The 22,990-nt window shown below is 36.6% G+C and overlaps 1 protein-coding gene across 2 annotated transcripts in view; it reads right to left on the bottom strand.

Moving 5' to 3' along the window:
- NEDD4 (NEDD4 E3 ubiquitin protein ligase) overlaps positions 1-22,990 on the bottom strand; it is a 114,480-nt gene that overhangs the window by 49,016 nt on the left and 42,474 nt on the right. Inside the window, exon 1 of one of the 2 annotated variants that reach the window (XM_010979581.3) lies at positions 20,379-22,261. The exons of the other annotated variant lie outside the window; for it this stretch is intronic. Coding sequence (XP_010977883.2) covers positions 20,379-21,926 — 1,548 coding nt within the window. The 5' untranslated portion in view covers positions 21,927-22,261. Of the gene's footprint in view, positions 1-20,378; positions 22,262-22,990 lie in introns of those variants that run through there. 2 annotated transcript variants of the gene reach the window in all.

Below are 22,990 nucleotides of genomic sequence, written 5' to 3'. Positions count from 1 at the left end.
ACCTTGAGAACTACATTCCTATTCAACCTCATTTCTGGAGAAAACCAGGAAGAGTAAACAATAAAAAAGATGAATGAGCAGGGCATCTAAATTTATCTCTTTTTATCCTGCCTACTTCCAAGTGGATTTGGTAATTTTAAGATAGCACACAATGTAAATGGCACTTAGAGATAGCACAGAACAGAATTCCTCTAAAAGAACCAAAAGGAGTCAGGGACTTTGTATTTCCTCCTTGCTTAAAATATAGAAACAAAAACATATTCCTATTTTCAAAATCTTTGAAGACTTGCTATTGCATAAACATCATTTCCCAAGTGTGTTCTGAGGAGTAATGGATCTGCTGGACACTGAAAGAGTTCAAAGGTGGTCACATAATTGGGAAACACTTGGTTAAACAAAGTGCAAAACTTTATTTCCTGTAGGACTTCAGGAGCATTAACGTTACTAGTGTGCCTTGAGACATTCCAAGAAATACAGCATGCGGGATTATGCAAACTTATCAGTCAATGGGATGAGTTTTGTATGAGGCATCCTACAAACAGGTGAGGAACACATTTAAAAAATATTGGTCCAATTTTGACCAAAAATTTTGGTGCGGTTTTCAAAATGTGCACCTCTTGGGGAGTGATGGAAATGTTAGCTATCTTGATTGTGGTGGTGGTTTCATAGGTGTATACATCCATCAAAATTCATCAAATTGTACATCTGAAATTTGTGCAATTTACTGTACAGGAATCAGACAACGAAAAAGGTGTTAAAAAGTAGACTGGTTCAGAGGAAAAACTATAAATTCTTTAGCATGGGATTCTAGGCCCTCCACTTTTGTTTTACCCACCCACTCTGCAGTCTTACCTATTAATGTAAGTCTCCCCAATAGAACTGTATGACTGTGCTGAACACATCCTGTGTTTCACCCTCTCAAACTCCCTTCTGCTTCCTGGAAGATTTCTTTCTCTCTCTGCCTGTGTAAATCCTATCTACTTAGGGAGGCCCAGTTCCATGCCATTTTAATGAAAATGTTCTTGATGACATGAAATCGCTAATTTTCTCCTCTGTAATTCTACTCCACTTTATATCTTTTAACGTCTGTTTTACAGCTCTCTTCTCCAGCCAGGCTGTAAGTTCTGTAACATCAACAAATGTCAGTGACTGGCTTCTATAGCCAGACTCTGTGCTAATTAGTGTGGAGAGGGTTAGTGACGTCCTGGAGTGGGCAGCCCGGCCTGGTTGACAAACATGCGCATGTAATTAAAGGGTGTGTAAAAACTGTAAACGAAAAGTACAGAAATCTAAGAATGTTTATAGGAGAGGGATTAAGGAAAACTTTCATTCTTTGTTTTATCCCAACGTGCCTTGCCTTTATAGGTATTTAACACCTAGAGATGAATAATAATTAATAAATTATTAAATAGTTTTAAAAATTGAAATGAGCCAGACTTACTAGAAAATTATATCATCTTTGTATCAATGAATTCCTCCTTTGTTTAAAAAAAAAACCAAAACAGCTATTGAGGCCTGAGGAAGTACTCCTTGATGTGGAGAGAATTTACCAAGAAGGAAAACAGCAATAGTTCAAACATTATGAAACCAAGTCAGCAACGTGACAGGAAATGCTACAATGCCAAAAAAAGACGGTATCAGATTTCCTGTGCCTTTTCAGGAAATAGACTCAAGTCCTGCTTGCCCATTTCAAGAGGGTACTGACCAGTGTTGAACAGTGTTGGAGCAATAATTGAAAGGGTTAAATAACCTGTTCAACTTCTGGCAATCTGACTGTCTTCTTCAGCCTGGACTTGAACTTAGCTTTCTGCTACCAGTGTGATGACTTGGTAATGTATGTGCTCTAAACTGGTTTATTGATTCCCTGATCATGTTTTTCACTGCTTCGACTGTAGCTTATGTTCCCGGATCACTAACTGGCTTTGCTGCCACAGGGACTGAACTGTGTTCTCTTCCATATGTGAGAAGCTGTCTTCCTCACTAAGAGGTCTTCCCTACACTTGTGCCCAGTCGTCCCCATCTGTTCCTGACCTTTTCTGCCCTCTAGTGACCATAAGCCACTCTCCCACCCTTGGCATGTGGAACCCACCACTTGGAGGCTGCACAGTTAGTAGAGTTTGACAGACAGAATATTAGGCATGAATCTCTGTTACTCAAGTCCCACCAGAGTACAACCCTGATCTCCGACTGACACCACCCTCAAATTTAAGAATTATATCCATGAGAGGTGAAATCCACAACTTAGGGAGACTTAGATTCAGATAAAACTACCCCACTTAGTAGGTTAAATATGATCTAAGAATATTTAAACAATGTTTAAAAGGAAGGTTAAAAATAATCCCTAAGTTTTGCCCTATAGTGAGGGCCTACAGTGCCTTGCACATGGTTTAGATGTCATTATTTCAGCTCACTGTTAAGTTAATTGCTCTGGATTCCAGTTTAATCATCTTTAAAGCTATGTGAATCTGAAGCTTATAAGCCACTGGACTTCATACTAGATAATTTTCTTCAGTGTATTAAACAGCAGCTCGTATAGTGAGTCTGGAGAACACTGCTGACAACTCAGGATTTATCCAAGTTTCCAGTCTCCAGACCCCTTAATGAGGCGATCCACCTGCAAAACTCCCTCGATTCAGGGGCAAGCAGCCTTGAAGCAACAATCATTCCAACCCTCCGGCCCTTAATTTCACACGATTATATCTATGTTATCTGTCTCCCTTGCTTAGACTGGCCTGTCAAAAGTTGGGATGATGCCTTCCAATCTTCTGTATTTCACAACAAAAGACATTTAAAAGGCAAAATCTGCTTGTTGTTGTTTCAACAGCATTTTCCCCAATCATCAACAAACAGTATTCAGCACAAACAATGCACAGTGACTGGCAAATACTTTCAAAGACTTATTGTCAGCAAAATTAGAGCACATTTGGACAAGGCCTGAAGGGACTGGCCAAGGAATAGGTCCAAACAACAAACAAAATTAATTATCAAATAATTCCCAAAGAGGTTTTTCCTCTTCTTTTTTCTTTTTTCCGTAAACCTTGGTACAACACTACTTATATAGTGGTAGGTGGACATGTTTTTTCTAACAATTTTTATTTTTTGAAATGAATAATCCTTTCTAAGTTTTTTTTAAAATTCATAAGTAAAAACTGATTATTCTTATAATTTGATTATCTGATCAAATGTAACATGAGCTGATTTATAAATAGTTGTTAAAGTTTCTCCCAGGGTTGAAAGTACATATAATTTTTACTGAAGAATATAATGTATCAGTGAAAACAGGGGCAAGGGGAAAGGATGTGGGTTACTGTTGTTTAAGAAAATAAGAACTCAATGGAGTCCTTTAAAACCAAATTTTTCTTGCTTAACCAGCAAGGCAGGTACCAGTGGAGAAAAATAAAGCCATAGGGATGTGGTTCACTCCTTCACCCACGTCTACAGAGTGCCGTAGTTTTAGGCACCTTCCTCAATACACTGGAGCTCTGTCAAAGTTACAGGGGTATCAAGGGCTTGCAGCTCGAAACGTAATGTTCTAGAGGAACCTTGTCCAACAGAACTTTCTGTAATAATGGAAATATTCTTTGTCTGTGCTCTCCAATGCAGGAGCCACGAATCACATGTGGCTACTGAGCACTTGAAATGTGTCTCGTGCAGGGGAGGTTCAGAATTTTAAATTTTATTTCATTTAAATTAATTTGAATCTCACTAGCCACATGTGGTTACTATATTGGACAGTGAAATTACAGAAAAATTTTCAGTGAAACGGTACTTTCTGGTTTTATGCATGATTTTTAGTTCTTGCTCTGCGAGTCATACATGTCCCAGAACTGATTCTCCCACCATACTGTATTTGGAATCAGGACTCTTTTTTAAAACATTGAGTTGGCTCATCATATCTAAGGAAAAGTTGTATTATGCTCTTTAAGGATACTCCTGGGAAAGAAGTCACCCTAAGACAAGGAGGAGAAACTGTAGCCCAGTGGGGGGCAGCAGTACCTGAAAATGACAATGCCTGAAAATACAGTAGCAATGATGATAGGACAGGATTTGTTCAAGAGTGCATGGGAGCCATCTCTTGGGAGCATGCCACATATTGAAGAGTACTTCATAGCTGCCTGGGATCTTTTGTGGGCAGAAGAGAAGGGCTGTCATTGAAACTTGGGTTTATAACTGGCATTTTGTTTCCTTTGCTACTTGCAGTCTGATGAAGCTTGAGAAAACTTAGGTTGTATGTATTGAATAAAGAGATGTGACCGGCTCCTATCAGTATAATATATTTCAAAAGTTTTATCACCTGTCTGATAAAATTTACAAATGAAAATCCAGGATGATATCCAAGCTAATTTTAGAAGGTTAAAAAAGGGGTGTGGAGAAAAGGGAACCCTCCTACACTGCTGGTGGGAATGTAATTTGGTGCAGCCACTATGGAAAACAGTATTGAGATGCCTTAAAAAACTAAAAATAGAGTTACCATATGATCCAGCAATCTCAATTTTCTGGTGAAAACTCCAATTGGAAAAGATACATGCACCCCAATGTTCATAGCAGCACTATTTACAACAGCCTTACATAGAAACAACCTAAATGTCCATCAACAGATGACTGGATAAAGAAGTTGTGGTATATTTATACAATGGAATACTACTCAGCCATAAAAAATTAAATAATGCCATTTGCAGCAATATGGGTGAACCTAGAGATTATCATACTAAGTGAAATATGTCATAGGTAAGCCTCCTCCTCAGACAAATATCACATGATATCACTTATATGTAGAATCTAAAATATGATACAAATGAACTTATTTACAAAACAGAAAGACTCACAGACATAGAAAACAAACTTATGGTTACCAAAGGGGAAAGGGTAGGTGAGGGATAAATTAGAAGTTTGGGATTAACAGATACTAACTACTATGTATAAAATAGATAAACAACAAGGTCCTACTGTATAGCATAGGGAACTATATTCAATAGCTTGTAATAATCTATAATGAAAAATAATATGAAAAACAATATATATCTATAACTGAACCACTATGCTGTACACCAAAAACTAACACAAAATTGTAAGTCAACTATACTTCAATAAAATTTTTTTAAAAATCTCAAGAACCAAATATATACTTTTTTTCAGTAAAAGGGAAGAATAGCTATAATACAGACACCAGATGGACAAAACTGAATTGCTTATATAAATCATACAAAATTGAGTTTTTATGAATGTCCCAAAGAGACCAACTAGATAAATGTGGAATTATAATAGCTGAGTTATTTTGCTTTTACCTGATCGATAACTGCCAACCAAATATTTTAGCATAAGGATAAATCCTGGGTACACCAGGATATGTGTCCTTTTGTAAAAGTAACCTTTTGTTGAAAACATTTAAAAAATAGAGATTACAGTTAGGAGATTATTTGATTCCTAAAGATCAAGAATAAAACAAAAACTATATTCTAATGTGACTTTCACAAAATAAAATGTTTATTTTAATGTCTTCCAATACTATAAGCTCATTAAAATGAAAATAATGCTATTAATAAAAACTGTCATATCTTAAAACAATCATTAATAGACAACCTGAATAGGCCTATATCTGTAAAAGAAATTAAATCAGTAATTAATAACCTAACAAAACAGAAAATACCAAGCCCAGATGGATTCACTGGCAAATTCTACCAAACATTTAAGAAAGAAATTATACCAATTCTCTACAAACTCTTTCAGAGGACAGAAATGAGGGAATACTTCCTAACTCACTTTATGAGATGAGCATTACCCTGACACCAAAACTAGATGAAGACATTATATAAGAAAAGAAAACAACTGACCATGTCTCCCATGAACAGAGATGTAAAAATCCTCAACAAACCATCAGCGAACTGAATCCAACAAAGAATTACACGTCATAACGAAGTAGGATTTAGCTCAGGTATGCAAAAGATTTAACATCTGAAAACCAATTAATGTGATCCAACAGGTCAAAGAAGAAAAAATTGTATGATCATAACAATAGGTACAGGGAAAAAATTTAACAAAAGCCAACACCAATTCATGACAAAAATGTTCAGTAAACTAGGAATAGTGGGAACTTTCTTAACTTGATAAGGAACATCCCCCAAAAAACCTACATCTAACTTCAGACTAACTGGTGAGAAACTAGAATCTTTCTCACTAAGATCAGGAACACGTCAAGGATGTCCCTTGTCACCACTCCTTTTCTGTACTGTACTGATGTCCTAGTTAATATAATAAGACAAGAAAAGCAATAAAAAGTATACAGATTGGGAATGAAGAAATAAAACTGTCTTTGTTTGCAGATGACACAATCATCTTTGGAGAAAATCCAAAAGGAATGACCAAAAACTCCTGAAACTAATGAGCAATTATAGCAAGATCACAGGATACAAGGTTAATATAGAAGAGTCAATTGCTTTCCTACATATACCAGCAATGAACAAGTAGAATTTGAAACAAAAAACACAATACCATTTACAACAGCACCCCCCAAAAAATGAAACACTTAAGTATAAATTATCAAAATATGTACAAGACCTACATGAGGAAAACTACAATACTCTGATGAATGAATTCAAAGAACTAAACAGATGGAGAAATATTCTATGTTCATGGATAGGAAGAGTCAAGATATCACTTCTTCCCAATTTGATTTACAGATGCAAGGCAATCCCAATTAAAATCCCAGACAAGTTATTTCGTGGATGTTGAAAACTTATTGTAAAGTTTACTATATGGAGACACAAAAGACCCAGAATAGCCCACAAAATACTGAAGGGCAGGAACAAAGCTGGAGAACTGATGCTACCTCACTGTAAAACTACAATAACCTAAACAGTGTGCTAATGGTGAAAAAAACAAACAAACAAATCAACAGAACAGTATATAGGGCCCAGAAATAGACCCATATAAATACAGCTAACTGATTTTTGACAAAGGAGCAAAGGCAATACAATGGAGAAAAGACAGCTTCTTCAACAAATGATGCTGGAACAACTGAATATTTACATGCACAAAAGTGAATCTACACACAGACTTTACATTCCTCACAAAAATTAACTCAAAATGACTCACAGATGTAAATGTAAAATGCAAAACTATACAACTCCTATAAGATAACCTAGGAGAAAATTTAGATGAATTTGGGTTTGGTGATGACTTTTTAAATACAATACCAAGGGCATGATCCATGAAAGAAATAACTGATGATCTGGACTTCATTAAAATTAAAAATGTCTACTCTGTGAAAGACACCGTCAAGAGCATGAAAAGACAAGCCACAGACTGGGAGAAAATATTTGCAAAAGACGCATGTGATAAAGGACTATTATCCAAAATACATAAAGAATACTGAAAACTCAACAAGAAAACAAATAACACAACTAAAAAATGGACCAAAGCCCTTAACAGACACCTCAGCACAGAATATATACAGATGGCAAATAAACATATTTCATAAGATATTCCATATCATATGTCACCAGGGAAATGCAAATTAAGACAATAGTGAGATACCACTGCACATATATCAGGATGGTGAAAATCCAGGACACTGACAACACTAAATGCTGGTAAAGCTATGGAACAACAGGAACTCTCATTCACTGATGGTGGGATTGAAAAATACTAGCCACTTCAGAAGACAGCTAGGCAGTTTCTTACAAAACTTACTCTTCAGCTTACTCTTAAGTAAACTTACTCTTACCATGTGATCCAGCAGTCACATTCCTTGGTATCTACCCAAAGGAGCTGAAAAATTATATCTGCACAAAAACCTACACAGAGATATTTATAGCAGCTTTATTCACAACTGCCAAAACTTGGAAGCAACCAGGATGTCCTTCAGTAGATAAATGTACAAATAAATACAAATAAATAAGGTACACTCAGACAATGGAATATTATTCAGCACTAAAAAAAGAAAACCAAAAAAATCCAAAAAAACCACACCATTTATCAAGCCATGAAAAGAGATGGAGGAAATTTAAATGCACATGGCTAAGTGAAAGGTGTCAAACTGAAAAGGCTACAGACTGTATGATTTTAACTACAGGACATTCTAGAAAAGGCAAAACTATGGGGACAGCAGGAAGATCACTGGTTGCTAGGCAACAGGGGATGGAGGAATAAAGATACAAAACACAGGAGATTTTTAGGGCAGTGAAACTACTCTGTATGATATGATAGTAGATACATGACATTATAAATTTGTCCAAACGTATAGAATGTATTCTACCAAGAGTGAACCCTAAATTAAACCATGGACTCTGAATGATAATGATATGTCAATGTAGATTTATAAGTTGTAACAAATGTACTACTCTGGTGGGGGATATTGATAATGGAGGAAGTTGCATGGGTTGGAGTAGGGAGTATCCAGGAAATCTCTGTACCTTCTGCTTACTACTTCTGTGAACATAAGACTGCTCTAAAAAATAAAGTCTATTAAAAAACAACACCTTTTGAGAGGTCTGGAATTGTTTAGTCTACAAACTGAAAAGAAAGAATCTACCATCCTATGGCTAGAAGCTGATTTTATCAATAATATAAGATGAGGAAGACTATCGCTATGAATCAATGTTTTCAATGAGGGGCAAAAAAATAATAAGGCCACCTTCTTTAGAACTATCAATGATTGCTTATGGCCCATTCATAGGATTTTTTAGATTCTAATTCTCTTCTGTTAATTTGCTGTATAATCCTTATTTATTTCTGTCCTTCTTTTGAATGTCTAGTCTTGACATAGTTTTGTCCCCAAGAATATACACAGTCAAAATTGACTATAAATAAAAAGAACCATGCTTTACTTCTTAATAGGGCTTTGGAAAAACTGTATTCCTTTGAAAATATGTCATGATCTTCGATTTAGAGCCTCAGGAAGAAGTGCTTCCTCAGATTTCTAGTCTGCATTTTTGCTCTACTTTTTAATGAGTTCTTTTCATGTATTTCCTGTTATTTAACTGTCAACCTGGATTCTTAAACTTATATATGATTCAGTTTGTACATATATAAAACAATTATTATTATGTTATGGAATGTGTCACTTCATAGTTCACAGTGCACCTTCATATACTCTCACAATATTACAAGGCAGATAATAGTAGCTACTTTTTATTGAGCACCAACTATCTGCCAAATAGATATAAAATGTCCAGTCCTCAAATCACCTCTGCCAAGTTTCACACATCATGTTTCACAAACATGAAATTAAAACTCCAAGAAGCTGTAAGAGGAATTAGTGTAGCAAATTCACTATACAGTTATTTTCACTCCAGTGAGAAATGGGAAAGGTTGGTATCCCAGATATATGAACCCAAAATGCAGATTTGTGGTGATTAAGGCTGAGATGAGGTGTAATTAGGTGACCAGTTCTACGTCTTAACTCTAATCTCAGTTTTGGGTTCCAGAATACAACCTCAATTATATTGTTAACAAACGTATTATCAAACACTATCTGCTTAAAGAAACAGAAAAGCCTATGCTAAATAATTAGCATGCTCAGCCCCAAAGTGAAATGAACAACATAAAACAGATGAAGAAATAGACAGACATAAGTTAAAGGAGATGAAACTGTCTTGAGCCATGGCAATACTAAAATGACCTACATGACTTAGAGAGAGATCCAGTCAGAACCATTTAGAACTACTATTAATTTTAAGTGTGACAACTGCATGGTACTTTTGTATATCTAAAAGGTCCTTATCCATTACAGATACACTCTAAAGTATTTATGGGTAAAATTATGTGATGTATGGGATTTACTTTGAAAAAAAAATTCAAAAAAAAAAAGAGGGGAAGAGATGGATGACCTGATTGACAAAATGTTGGTAACTGTTGAAACTGGGAGCTCATTTGGGACACACATGGAGGATTACTGCATTATTCTTTCCACTTTTTGTGTGTTTGAAATTTTCCATAATAAAAAGTTTAAAAATATTTGGAAAAAAAGGTAGTTTGTAATGATTTAGGTAGTTTATACTAGTTATTGAAGAAAAAGAACACAGTGAAACTCATAAAGAGTGTTGCAGGAGGTAGAAACACAAAGCATGTGTTATTTGATCAATAAAATTAATCAGAAGGAAGAAAGTAATTACAAATGTTGAGTCACAAGTCAGGAGAAGAGAAAAAGAAAAGTCTGAAAGATAACCTGGTTCTCTAGAAATGTGCTTCCACAATCCCTGAACTTCACTCTCACTCAACCACGGCAGTAAGAAGGACCTGATCAGGACTTGATCTGTTCTTCAGGAGGTAAGCATCATTCTTCAGACTGCAGTCAGTCCTAGTGGAAATCTGCCTTTAGACAACACTTTTCGTTGTTCTTCCTCATGCTGGCTTACTAGAATAATCTTCCCCAGGCAGCTTCACCCTGTAGATTCCTCCTACTGCAGTGTGGGATGAAAGTCCTCTTGGTTACACGTGCAGAAAAGTGCTTTAGGATCCATACTAGAGCTAAGTTTTGGTCCAAATATGACATTTACTAGATTTACAATACAGAGCAAATCGTTTTAACTTTTGTGAGCTTGCTCTCTTATTTCTAATATGGAGATAATCACTGTCTCAGAGAGTTTTCTGATACGTGGTATATAATACATGCTGACTGATTAAAACTTCTACAGGGATAGGGTTAAGAGTTTAAAAAAAGAATATATCAAGATTTTGTTCAAGTTAAAAAAAAGTCATAGTTGAGGTTTTGAGTTCTAGTGTGACAGTGAACATCCAGTATTATTCTCCATTAGGAGGCCATTCTGTCTCCTCTTCCTTTGTGTCTGTAGCCACATTTTTAGTAGGTCTTTCCTCTTCCTCAGAGTGACAGGCACGCACATTTACATTTAAACATATTGCCACTAATGTAAAAGGTTGGGAGATAACGTTAAGGTAACCACATATTCTATTATAAAGAATGTTTACTTTAGTCTTTCTAGAAGCATCCTCACTTCTCGAATATATATAATGTATTTCAGACAACATATGAAAATCAGGCACCTTCCTTTCTGTAAGTTAATTAAATTACAGTCAGTACCTTAAGAATTTGTTAAGTAAGTATCGCTTTTAAGGCATGGTTTACCTTGAATTAATCCAGTTTCAGAACCTATGAAAGAAATCACCTCCACTCTGAGTTTATCACTAACCACAGCCATAAAACATAACTGGGCAATCATTGCAGGTTTCTTCTCTTGCAGAAACAAGATGACCTCTGAGAAAGAACCTGCAGATACTGACATTTAGAAGTTGCCTGACAATGAAGCCTACCATCTGAAAAGGCCCACACATTTACAGAGCCTTCAGATAACTTCATAGTGACTCATTCTCAAACACGAACAGACAGCCAAGGTTCACCAGAGACCTGGAGGAAAATGTCTAATAACAAAGAGAAACAAACATCAACAGCAGCAGAGTGACCCACAGGGACCAGAGACAACTTTGGACCCATAACAAAGCTGATTTTAAAAGACCTTAAGTAAAATATTCTCAGAGAAATAAGAGACGGCACTTACAGAACAAGAATAATAGGTAATCATCAAAAAAACCCCCCCCTAAAAACCCAAGATAGAGCTTCAGAAATTAAAATAGCCAAAATTTTAAAACTAAAGAGAAGGAAAAACTTGGGGGAAAATCTTCCAGAATATAGAGTAAGGAGGCAAAGAAATAGAAAATGGGAGAGAAAAGTAAATTATAAGATCAACCCAAGAGGTGCAAACTTTGGTTTTGGAATTCTAGGAAGAGAGAACACAGAGAAAAAGGCAGAAAGGAAAACATCAAAGGAAAAAAACCCTGATTTTAAAAACAGGCCCATGTGTTATCTTGATAAAAATTTAAATTAGTTAAAAATTATATAGACAATCACATAGCTCAGAGTCTAGGTGTTCACATGCCTGAAGTAGGAATATTGACATTATTATATATTCTACTATATTGTATATTGTATGGTTCTTTTTTTTTAATGGGTAATTCTCTCTTCTCATCTAAATTATAAGCTCTTTAAAGCCAGGAATAATATTTGCCATTCACAGCAGGCACATATTCTATTTCTGATAATACTTGTTAAACTCATTTGCTTTGAAGATGACTTGAATTTCCATCAAGCTCTGTGACTCTTTAAGAGGGTTCAGTCTTTCAGCCTTGGTACAAAAGGTAAAGGTCATTTTTAGCTAAAACAGTTACATGAAACTCCAGGGACAACTCTAAGAATCCAGCTCACACATTAAGTCCGCAATGAAGTCATTTCACTAAACAATGATAAACTTAAAGCGAGTCAAATGGCCTTTGTTTAAACACCCTTCAAACTTTTGGCCCATTCAATCTCCTTTTTAGAAAACTTGATCTGAGCCTCTACCCAGACACATAGTTCTATGGTACCAGTTAGTGGAATATGTAGGCTATGAATCAGACTCCACTGTGGAAACTAATCCTTGAGTCACGATCATAATATTCCACTGGCATCCACCCCAGGGACAAGGTATTCATTTAAGAGTGCCACTCTTCCATGCAAAGGGTGAAGCATCAAGAAGCTCCCACTCATCATTATAGTCATCCCTTAAGTATCCTAGTTTGGGTATCTGTTTGCACAAGGCTGTCTGGTCAACCTCATCTATCAGGCTCTACTGTCATCTCTACCCCTTTCCAAAGAGTCCCTTGGCTTCAGTCATTAATTTAATAGACACTGAGTGCCTATTTTGAGTGAAGCACTGTTCCAGGTACTGGGGATATAGTAATGAATAAGACAAAAAGTCCCTGATTCAGGGAATTACATTCCAGTAAGCCAGAGCCCAGAAAAGATTACCCATTTGCTTAAGCCTCTCTCTAGAATTTTTCTGTGATCAATTCTAGAAAATTTACATTTGTTGGCCTGCTTGCCTGCCTATCTATCTCCTCATCTTTCAGTTTTTCCTTGCTAGGCTCCCTTTTTCTCATTGCTTACCTGAAATGTTTAGTATCTCCTCAGGTTCCTTAAAGTCAGACTAAGCCACGAGCAGCCACGAAGACCACAAATACCCAGCTAACAATAAGATTTCTTATGCTGCTCCAGTGGAAAAACAGTTCCTAAGATTTTCATATACTGACCTATGTTTGGGAAGGTATACATACTCTTAAGTAGCATTAATAAATTATACATAAAGGATTTTTTTAACTTTCTCCTTAAAGATCAATCAAAAGGACAGCTCCTAAGTAAGCACTGATTATACAGGGTGTTTCAGTTCATCACATAAGCCAGTGTAAGACTCAAACATTCTTAGCAGTACCCTAACTGGCACTGCTAGAGGGAAGTGTTACTGGAAAGATTGCAAATGTTCGTAAAGAGGAAGATAGAAGATATTGCTTGAAAAAGCCAGAATAGTTAAAAAAAAAACCCATTTCAATTGTGTATTTTTCAAATCTCATGCTGAGAAGGGAAAAAGTTAAGTGTAGGCGACAACTAAAAAAAAAAACACCACCACAAACCAGAATTACAGCCATAATGAATTAAAGAGATTTAAGTAGAACTGCATGCCTTATAGACCAATATTTTTAGATTCTTAAATGAAACTAGAATGTAATCCTATAAAATTTAACAGTCAGAATTCTGTGAGAGTCATACTAAAGTTCTTTCCTGAGACAGGCAGACAACCTCGCCCTTGAATGTCTGTTGGTCCAAACAATCTCTTCTGTATTACATGGTCTCAATCAATAACTAGTCTAAATGCACAAGTAGATTTAAAACTCTTTGTAAATACTTTGGCCCTTTTATGGGGGCCAAATTATTTGGCTCTTATGTAAAAGCAGAAGAGGGACTCATTGGATACTTCAACTATGAACTATATTACTGTTCTCATTAAAAAAAAAAAGGTCTTAAAGTTTTGCTTCCCACAGTATGTTTGAGGAATTAGCAGCACTGATGTGACCTGGGAGCATGTTAGAAATACGGAACCGCCTCAGGCTCCACCTTCAGACCTACTGAACCAAAATCTGCATTTTAAAAAGCTCTCTAGGAGATGTACACACACATGAAAAATTGAAAATCAGCAGTCCAAAAGACACCTTAATAAACCATTCTCCAACTGGAATCCTAAAGCATTAGTAGGCAGCTTACTAACAAACATTTGAGAGAAAAGAGAAAGAAAAAAAAAAAAGGAAGTAGTCCTCCATAACATTATTTTAGCTATACCATAAAATGTTACACTCAGCTTTTGTAAGAGGGACAAAAGATAGAAATTCTGTTAAGAATGTGTCTGCACTTAATGAACAATTGCATTCAAAGACACTGTCCATTGTACCACCAATATCCTTGATGTAAGTATCTTTTTGCTTGGTAGTATTTTTTCTATTAAGGTAAACCACAAAATGTTTCACAGTGATATGGTTTTGAGAAGGCATATCTCTCCCCACTCACCTCCACAGATATCCTAGAACCTAACTGGAAACATCATGGTATCTCCTGGTCAAGGTGTTCCTTGTGGTGACCAGCTCATGAATTGGGCTACAAGATACATAAACATGCTAGCTGCTTGCCCTTCCAAGTCCTCGGACCTGCTCAAGTTCCATTTAAGAAGTTTTGTCGGGGGTGGGGAGTGTATAGCTCAGGAGTAGGGCGCATGCTTAGCATGCACGATGTCCTGGGTTCAATCGCCAGTACCTCCATTTAAAAACTAAAATTAGATAAATAAGTAAGCCTAACTACCTCTCACCTCCCCCAAAAGAGTTTTGTTACATCTCAGTCAGTGAAGGTAACACTACTTTCTGACGGCTGCTCCCATGTTGAGAGCCTCCCCCTATATACCTCACTGAACAGGGACAGATCGGCTCACCTCTTGTTTTGAAAGGCTTTCCTGTATCTCTAAATGCTGGTCTTCACCTGACCACAATCTTTCAGTTTCACACACGGCCAGCGAAGAAAACTGAACCACACACTTGAGCAAGACTCAGGTATTTAGTGGATTTGCTGACAAGATCACTGGATCCCCTTCTCGGCAGTCACTCACTCCTGCTAACCACCCTCCTGACCTCAACACGTTGGCTGGCCACACCCAGGGCCTCTGCCAAGCCCCTTGTGCCCACACAGGCTCCTGCTCCTGGCTTGTCCTAGTCTGTCTTGTTTCCTGTCATCATAACGCAGAGGGACGAGGGGTCTAGGACGGGGAGGTCTCACGACAGGCAGCACACGGTGGGTGGGCTCCCTATCCTGGGAGAAGCTGGAGACAAAAAGATAGAGGTGCCTCTTCTCCAAGTCGTTTCAAGGAACAGGCTTTAAACTCTGACCTGTTTTCTACATGGCAGCTGTATTTTTTGTGTTGTCTGATTTTCGGTGGCCAGGGTGGGGGCGGAGAAGAAAGAGTGATGCTGCTCACAAGGACTACACACACAGGCAGCCTCATGTTTACACTAATTTTTTGTTGCCTTCATTTCAGATTGTTCAGTCTCCATTTCAGTCTTCACTGCCCATACTCACTCATTCTAAAATTCTAAGGTGAAAGAACAGAGAGCTACAAATCTTTCCACCGCCCCTAGATAACAGAATACAATATCCCTGTAGACAGACCATTTGATTTATGCAATTAAATCCACCTAATATCCTGTCTTCTATACAGTAGCCATTAAATATATTCCTTGTCTATACTACCTCATGCCTATTTCATGACACTGAGCAAACAATCTATGCCTGCTGTTTGCTTCCTTACCTTATGCTTTCTGCAATACTGTTCTCCTGAGCGTACTCTTACTAACGTCACCAAGGACCTCTTAGCTGCCACGTCCAGTGGATACATACATTCCACAGCATTGTGTGCTGCCGCCCCTTGCTTGTTCCCTTCCCTTGACTTCCAGGCCTCCACGCTCCCCTGGCCTCTCTGCCCTCCTCTCCACCCCCTCCCAGTGGCTCTTTCTTAGTCTGCTCTTTACCTCCTGTTCCATCACTTCTCCAAAGTTGGTGGCCTCCAGAATTCTGATGTATCACTCCTCCCATCTCACTTTTATGCCTTTTTCAGTTCATCCTTACCTAAGTCTCTGACTATACTCCTCATTCCCCAGCTACATTTCCAGCTCTCACTTTTCTCCTGATCCCCAATCCCGGGCCTCTAACTACCCTACCTGACAGCAGTAGCACCAGGGCAGCTTCTCGGTACAAAAACTTAATGATGTACATTATCTTCTTTACCCTCCCAGTCTGGCCCCTTCTGAATTCCTCATTTTAGTTCAGGACATTGCTATTCACCTAATCATCCAAGCTAAGAAAACTTTGATTCATTTATAATCCATGGTGTCATAAAAAAATTGGCATCTAAAAACAAAAAAATGAGCACGTTACATTCTCAAATAAAGACTTCCAGCGCCGAACTGTTGTCTGTTGGCAGGGGTCACATGGCTTTCTTTCAGCATGAGGTGCTGCACTCAAGGGGACGCCAACCACTTCCAGCACGTCACCCCCAGCCCTTCCCACATCCCTGGACTCCCCATGTTGAGTCACACTGAACTATTTACAGTCTGATTTTTTTCACATCTCTAGCCTTTGCATGTGCAGCTGCTTCTGCCTAGAGCAATGATGCTCAATGGGGGTCAAATTTGCCCCTCGGGGACATATGGCAATGTCTGGAGACATTTTCTGATTGTCACAACTGGGGGAGAAGGGTGTTATGGGCATCCAGTGGGTGGAGGCCAGGGATGCTGCTTAACATACTACAGGGCACAGGACAGCCCCCCCAAAAACAAAAATTATCCCGTCCCAAGTGTCAATAGTGCTGAGAGTGAGAATCTCTGCCCAAAAATATCCTCCTTGATTTCTCTGCCTGGTGAACTCCAACTCCTCCTCTGTGAAGTCTTTCTCTGCCAACCAGGTCCTCTCCTCCAGATAAATATTGTATCTTTCTCACTTCCTCAACCACACCTCTGTTTTAGCACATCACACGTTAGACTGATTTTTTTTTCAGTCTGCCAGTGTGCGTCTACGCTGGAATGGGAGTTCCCCAAGTAAAGACTGTACTTTAGTACATTTTATTCCCATAGCCTGAGCCCGTGGGTGGCAAACAGTAGGCACTCAGATGTGTGCTAGATGAATGAATGAAAGACGCAGCTATAGAGAAACAAAGTATTTCTGAAGCAGATAATTCAGCTCCCTGAACCACTCCGAAAAGAACACTTTAGTTCTTCAATTCTGAGACACGTACATATACAAGCACACACTTCTCACTACGTTTCTAAAACTGGTCATTAACATTGCCGCATCACAATTTTAGAGTCAATATTTATAAACTATACTGATTTTTATAGGAAAGATTAGGTGTTCAAAATAAATTTAACCAAATGTCTCTAAATATTCTGCTAAAATTAACAAAATAGGAGCTGAGAAAATAATGGAACCCTAAAAATACTTAAAACATTTATTTTAGGAAGAAAAACCAAACATTATTAAAATGTATAATCTTGAGATAAGTGTTAAAGGCTTTTGAAATAACTGAGACATAGTTTTTTTTAAAGTTCTACTACACTAGGCTGAAGCAATTTACCTAACCAAGATTAAATAACAGGAAATAGGCACAAACTTTCATAATAAAAAGAAAAAAAATGTAAAGCCAAACTTGCTGATAAAAACAAGATTATACATGAAGAATGGAAGACATATACAAGCACGGGCAACATGCTAAGGTATTTTAAATAATAGGGTAATGAAGTCTCTGAGCTTCCTAACAGCACAGGAAATTTAAAAAACAATAGATAGGGAAAAACAAAACAATAATAGAGTAAGCTAACTATTACGCAGACTACAGAACTCTGCAGAGTAATTTTCGTAAATGGATAAAAACTGGTTCCTTACCTCCTCTTAGCTCCTTAATCTATTTCTTGATCAAGCTGACAAGATATTACACACAATGTTAAGATATCAAATATCTACTTTCAGATCAAAAGTCATTATAAAGCCCTTATGAAAGTAATATTGTCTCTCAAAAAGAGTATATAAAAATATATGCAAGTTACTGTTATGTTCTGTGCTGGCAAATAAATGGAATAAACCCTGTCATGTGGATTACAAACTCCCATCCTCATTCTAAGCTGTAAACACAAAACACAGCCTTGTTGCAGATATAGGTAAAAGCTCTCACTAGATTTTAAAAATTAGCCCTTAACGAGCTGTTGATTATAGAGAGCTAGAAACTGGATATGATTCTGCTAGAGACTGGTGTCGAAACACAGAAGAAAATCTGTAGCCCTCTCAGGGCTTTAGAAACCAGGGTCCCTGACCAAAGCAGTGATTTAATTTCACGGCTGCTGGGTACAGATAGCTGACATTACTAAATGCTACTCTAATATCAACTTGTTAAATGTGAATCCAGACTCAGCATATCAGAATACGAACCCAGACTAACTGGAGTCATGGGAAATATTTTGGGAGCTGTTTATTTATAAGTGAGTCACAATATACCACTATAATTAGATTAATATATAATTATTGATAAACACAGGATTATTTCTCAAACCCCATTATTGTTGTCACTGCTATGTTTAAAAAGCAACATTATTATTTTCCTCCTAGAACAAGCCCTTGATTTACCACTAATTGATTAGATCAATTTAGATCGAGTATGTGTTAAATTTAATGGTCACTATATTTTTTACAATACTTGTATAGAGACCTTTTAATAAACATTAGAAGGAGGAACAATTTAAAGCTCTTCAGCAAATGACACACTTCTGAACTATTTTATAATCTAATAATCTATCTGAAAAATATAGGATCTGCAGAAAGCCAGGCATTTGGCTGTTATGAAAAAATACTTAAATTTGCTTACCTAAGTTTTAATGAAACCAATAAAAGTGTATTTTTTAGCCACACAAAAGGCATTTAGCCACACATTATTAAAAAACATGAAAAGTACTATTTTTCAAAAGCATCAACAACAAACTATAATATTACCACAAAATCAACTATTTTAAGGATATTTCTATATTTATTTCTAGATTAATTATTCCTTGAAGGTTAATTATTTCATTAAATGTAAAATAAGTTTACAAGGTACATATGAATTCAATTAGCAAACTATTAATGTATTTCTTCATAGTATCACTTAATTGCTTTCTTTTAGGAAACAAAACAACTATATTAATTATAATTTCCTAAGAGGTGGTTTTTTTAAGAAAGCGTTGTAAGTGGAATTAATAATTCTAAAACATAGATCAGAATTTGAAATGTGATCTTTATTCATCCTCAGTAAAGCAGTTGCTTATAGCAACATCTGGGTATTGGGTAACAATGATTATATTTATCAGATTTTCAGAAGAGAGAAAACAAACTAGCAATTACTTAATATTTTATCTGTCCAGAAGTTTTAAAAAAGATCTTTAATAGTGAAATTAAGTGCTACATAAACACAGATAAACAGAAAAGTTTTTCCCCCCAAACTATTATATTCCCTCATCTAGAATTGGTTTAGTCAGAAACACTTTTTAAATTTCTTGAAATCTGTCTAGATCTTCCAAATTCAGAAATTTTTAGAATCTACTTAAGTTTAAAACACTTAAAATACTTTGGGAAGGTCAAATTACATAAAGAACCGTTTTGGTTAAGATTCACTAGAGTTAAATTACTAATACAATACAGCAAAATTATCAAAATAACAAATTAATAAGGTAACCAGAAAATTATGGAAGATGCCTAGCAGTTGAAACCAAATTCAAAAATATAAAATTTAATATTGTTGAAAGAGGGAATTACATTTTAGAAGGCATTCTTAACTGGGAGCTAAAGAAAAATTGGGTGGAAACAAAATTCCTGTGGTTAAGGGTATATACAAATGCAAATGCCATTTATTTTCCCTCTGCTTTAAACATTCAGCATAATAGTTTTTATCCATGACCTAATACATATATGTATTTTAAAGAAACATTTTCTCTATGTTCACTTACGAAAGATCTTCACATTTTTATGCAGGCTTTTTATTGTTTAATAATTTAAGTAGCTTTCTATATTTTACTATTTTTTTTCACAATGCTTAAAGGAGGGGGAGAATACTAAATGAGCATTTTTGAAGTAGGAATAAAATACAGAGTTAGACATTGAAATACTATGCCACTTGAGGGAAAAATCTACCAAGGTAAAATGTTATAAAATAAATTATTATTTAAAGCTTGTTTTATGCTACAGATATGTTTTGTGGCTTAAATCACTTTAGAAAAAAATTTTAATGCATATTTTCTACACTGGTAAAATAACAAATAGAGTGAAAAACTACGGGGACTTCTCAGCTTTACAAATATAAAGTTCATGACTACAAAATACTTGCAAGCTAAGAACAAGAAAATACATAAAACTACCAAGTTATTATACATTTTATCCAAATATTTCATAAAGCTATTCTAGTATAAATTATCATTTCCTGAGACCAAAGGGAACTTACCTTACAAGAATGCTTTAAAGAATTAGATAGTTTATTTGTGAAATCTCTGTTGCTGTCTCTTGATATATGATCAACTTTACCTTCATTTCCAGATGCAAATTTGATGAGTAATTGAGATGGTCCCCCCTTAGAACAGTTGTGCTTAAGGCTGGATAAACAGGAAACATTTGGATAAATTCCTCCCAATGAAATACTTCTTTGTAAAACAGCATGGTTTTTGTTTATCTGTAAATTTGGTCTTTCCAACTGCCCATTGATATTTATTTGATAATCTACATTTTGGGAAGATGGTAAACAAGATGTCCTATGCATAAGCTTAATATACTCTGAGTCAGAATTAAGTTTAATTTCTGACATCTCTGGTTTACAATCACCATTTGCTGTTTCACAGTCTAATGTAGTTGCTTTTTGTTGGGTGAAATGCACTGAAACACAAGAGTATCCTTCAGATGGCTTTTCACAGACAGTCTGATTTGGACTATTATTTGCAATTACAATTTTCTTTTGTAATGAGCCCTTCCTGTGAAGTGGTCGTATGTCTCTTACTTCTCCGGGAGTACAGACCGTTTTAGATAACCGAAGTCCATTGACAGCTGTTGAAAGAAATCCCTTAGCACCAGTGCCATCTTCACTGTGGGCAATTTCACTAGGAGAAATAATAAACTGGTGGGAGGTTTGATAGGATCCTTTGCTTGGAAGAGTACCTGTAGTTGTTGGAGAAGCTGGTGGGGTATTTGAAGGACTCCTAGGAAAAATGACTAAGGATGAACAACGTTTCAGTGGAATCTTCGAGTTCCTGCTCATTGGCAATTTCATGATCTCTAGTCCATGATCCAAGTCATCCTGGACAAAGGGAACTGTACTTGTACTTCTTGAAAAAATTTCACATGGCGTAGTATTCCTGTTTGGCACACTTCTATTTGAGGTGCTGTCAGAAGATAAATTTCCACCAAAGAAGGTATCATCGGTTGGTGGAAAAGTATAACCACTGCTGTCACTGATGATACTGTTGGTGTATGAACCGCCACTGGTGACACTTGTGCATGACCCATAATCACTACCGTTGCTGCTGTAAGACCCATTCTCACTGGCTGGAAAGTTGCTAAGGCTACCACTGCAAACGGCAGAACTGCTTAATAGGTTACCATCATCCACGGCATTCAGCTCATTATCAACCACAGCACTGCCATCCTTCAAGACACAAGTAAATGAAGCATCGTCTCCATCAGCTAAGACATTGCTAGACTGAAGACATCCACTGTACCTTGTTGGTTGGAGTGAAATCTGCAGACAGCTGCTCTTTTTATGAACATTTTCAGGTGAAGGAACAGATGATCTTTCCTGAGACTTAACGTTTTCCTTTCCTAACGGAGCTAGTGCAGTCTGTCTGGGAGTCAGCTTCATTTGAACCACGTTAGACGCTGAAATCCGCGTTGGTCTGGTGAAGCCCAAGTGAACATGGCTATCCAGATCATCTCCGGAGGTTTCTGACAAAGGGTAAGTATTGCTTCTTCTGGCTGCAAAGTGCAATCGTAAGCTTTGTGCCATTTGTTCTCATTTCCAAACATGTTAAGGGCTGAAAGTCATAACAAAGATCTCTGTCGGTAGACAGGCTAGAAGCAGCTGCACTGCATCGAAAGAAAAAATCATTTGTGGTGCCTGAAAGAGCTCTTAAGTAGTAGTCTTTATCCTAAGTAAAACCTTAGAGACCAGATATAATAGAAAGAAAAAGACGGCCCATTCCTGAGACTGACGTTTCCAAAATGTCTTGAATTGCTTGTAGTCAAAATGCCTTCACTTACAAAGCACTTGATTTCCAGCGACCTTTAAGCTGAGCTCAGCCGCAGCACACTGCCTCAAACACTGCCAACCTTGTTTCAATTATACCTTCTCCAATTTGCATGAATGAGTAACACAAGAACAACAATCTTCTAGCATTTCAAGTCGAAACAGTATTTTTTTCACTCCAGCTCTACTAAATGAACATTTAACTCTGTGAATCACGGTGCGTAGACTTTCTCCAGCAGCGTTTGACCACTAATATTTTTACCCATAGGGATAGAATTACAGGAAGTTGGTAGGAATGAAACTCCATGTAATTGAGTATCAAATCAAGGATTGAATTTCCAAATAGTGGCCATACTAGGAATTCAGTCAACTTCGTAAATGTAGAAAGGAATACAGACTGTTAAATTTTTTCAAATGAGTAAGTTCAAAAAGTTGTATAAATTTGGAAATACCAAAACATCAGGGTAAATTAAAATCTCAGCGTTCAATCAAACAGATAAATATTTCAGCTTCCAAAACACTACGTACTTATAAAAAGTGAAAGCTTAAGGATCGAAATACAAAATTAGCCTAGTAATACTACTGCAAAAATTGAGCATACGACTGAGGAAAAAAAAAAGTTTAAGAGAAGCTGTCACCAAGCATTTTCTCCTGTAATTTTAAGGCCTTCCCAGCCAAGCAGTACAGTCTTTAAATGATGCCATTTATATTTTGACTATTAAAACTCTGCCAAGAAATAGCCTAAGCAAACATTCCATTAAAAATATATGCAGATTAGACAGAAAAACTATACCCCAAGATAGTCTGAGCACACAAGACATTTT

Source organism: Camelus dromedarius, chromosome 5 (genome assembly GCF_036321535.1).
Source record: "Camelus dromedarius isolate mCamDro1 chromosome 5, mCamDro1.pat, whole genome shotgun sequence".
NCBI classification, from domain to species: domain Eukaryota; kingdom Metazoa; phylum Chordata; class Mammalia; order Artiodactyla; family Camelidae; genus Camelus; species Camelus dromedarius.
The sequence above is the reverse complement of the archived record's forward strand: the minus strand, read 5'-3'. Positions and strand labels throughout refer to the sequence as shown.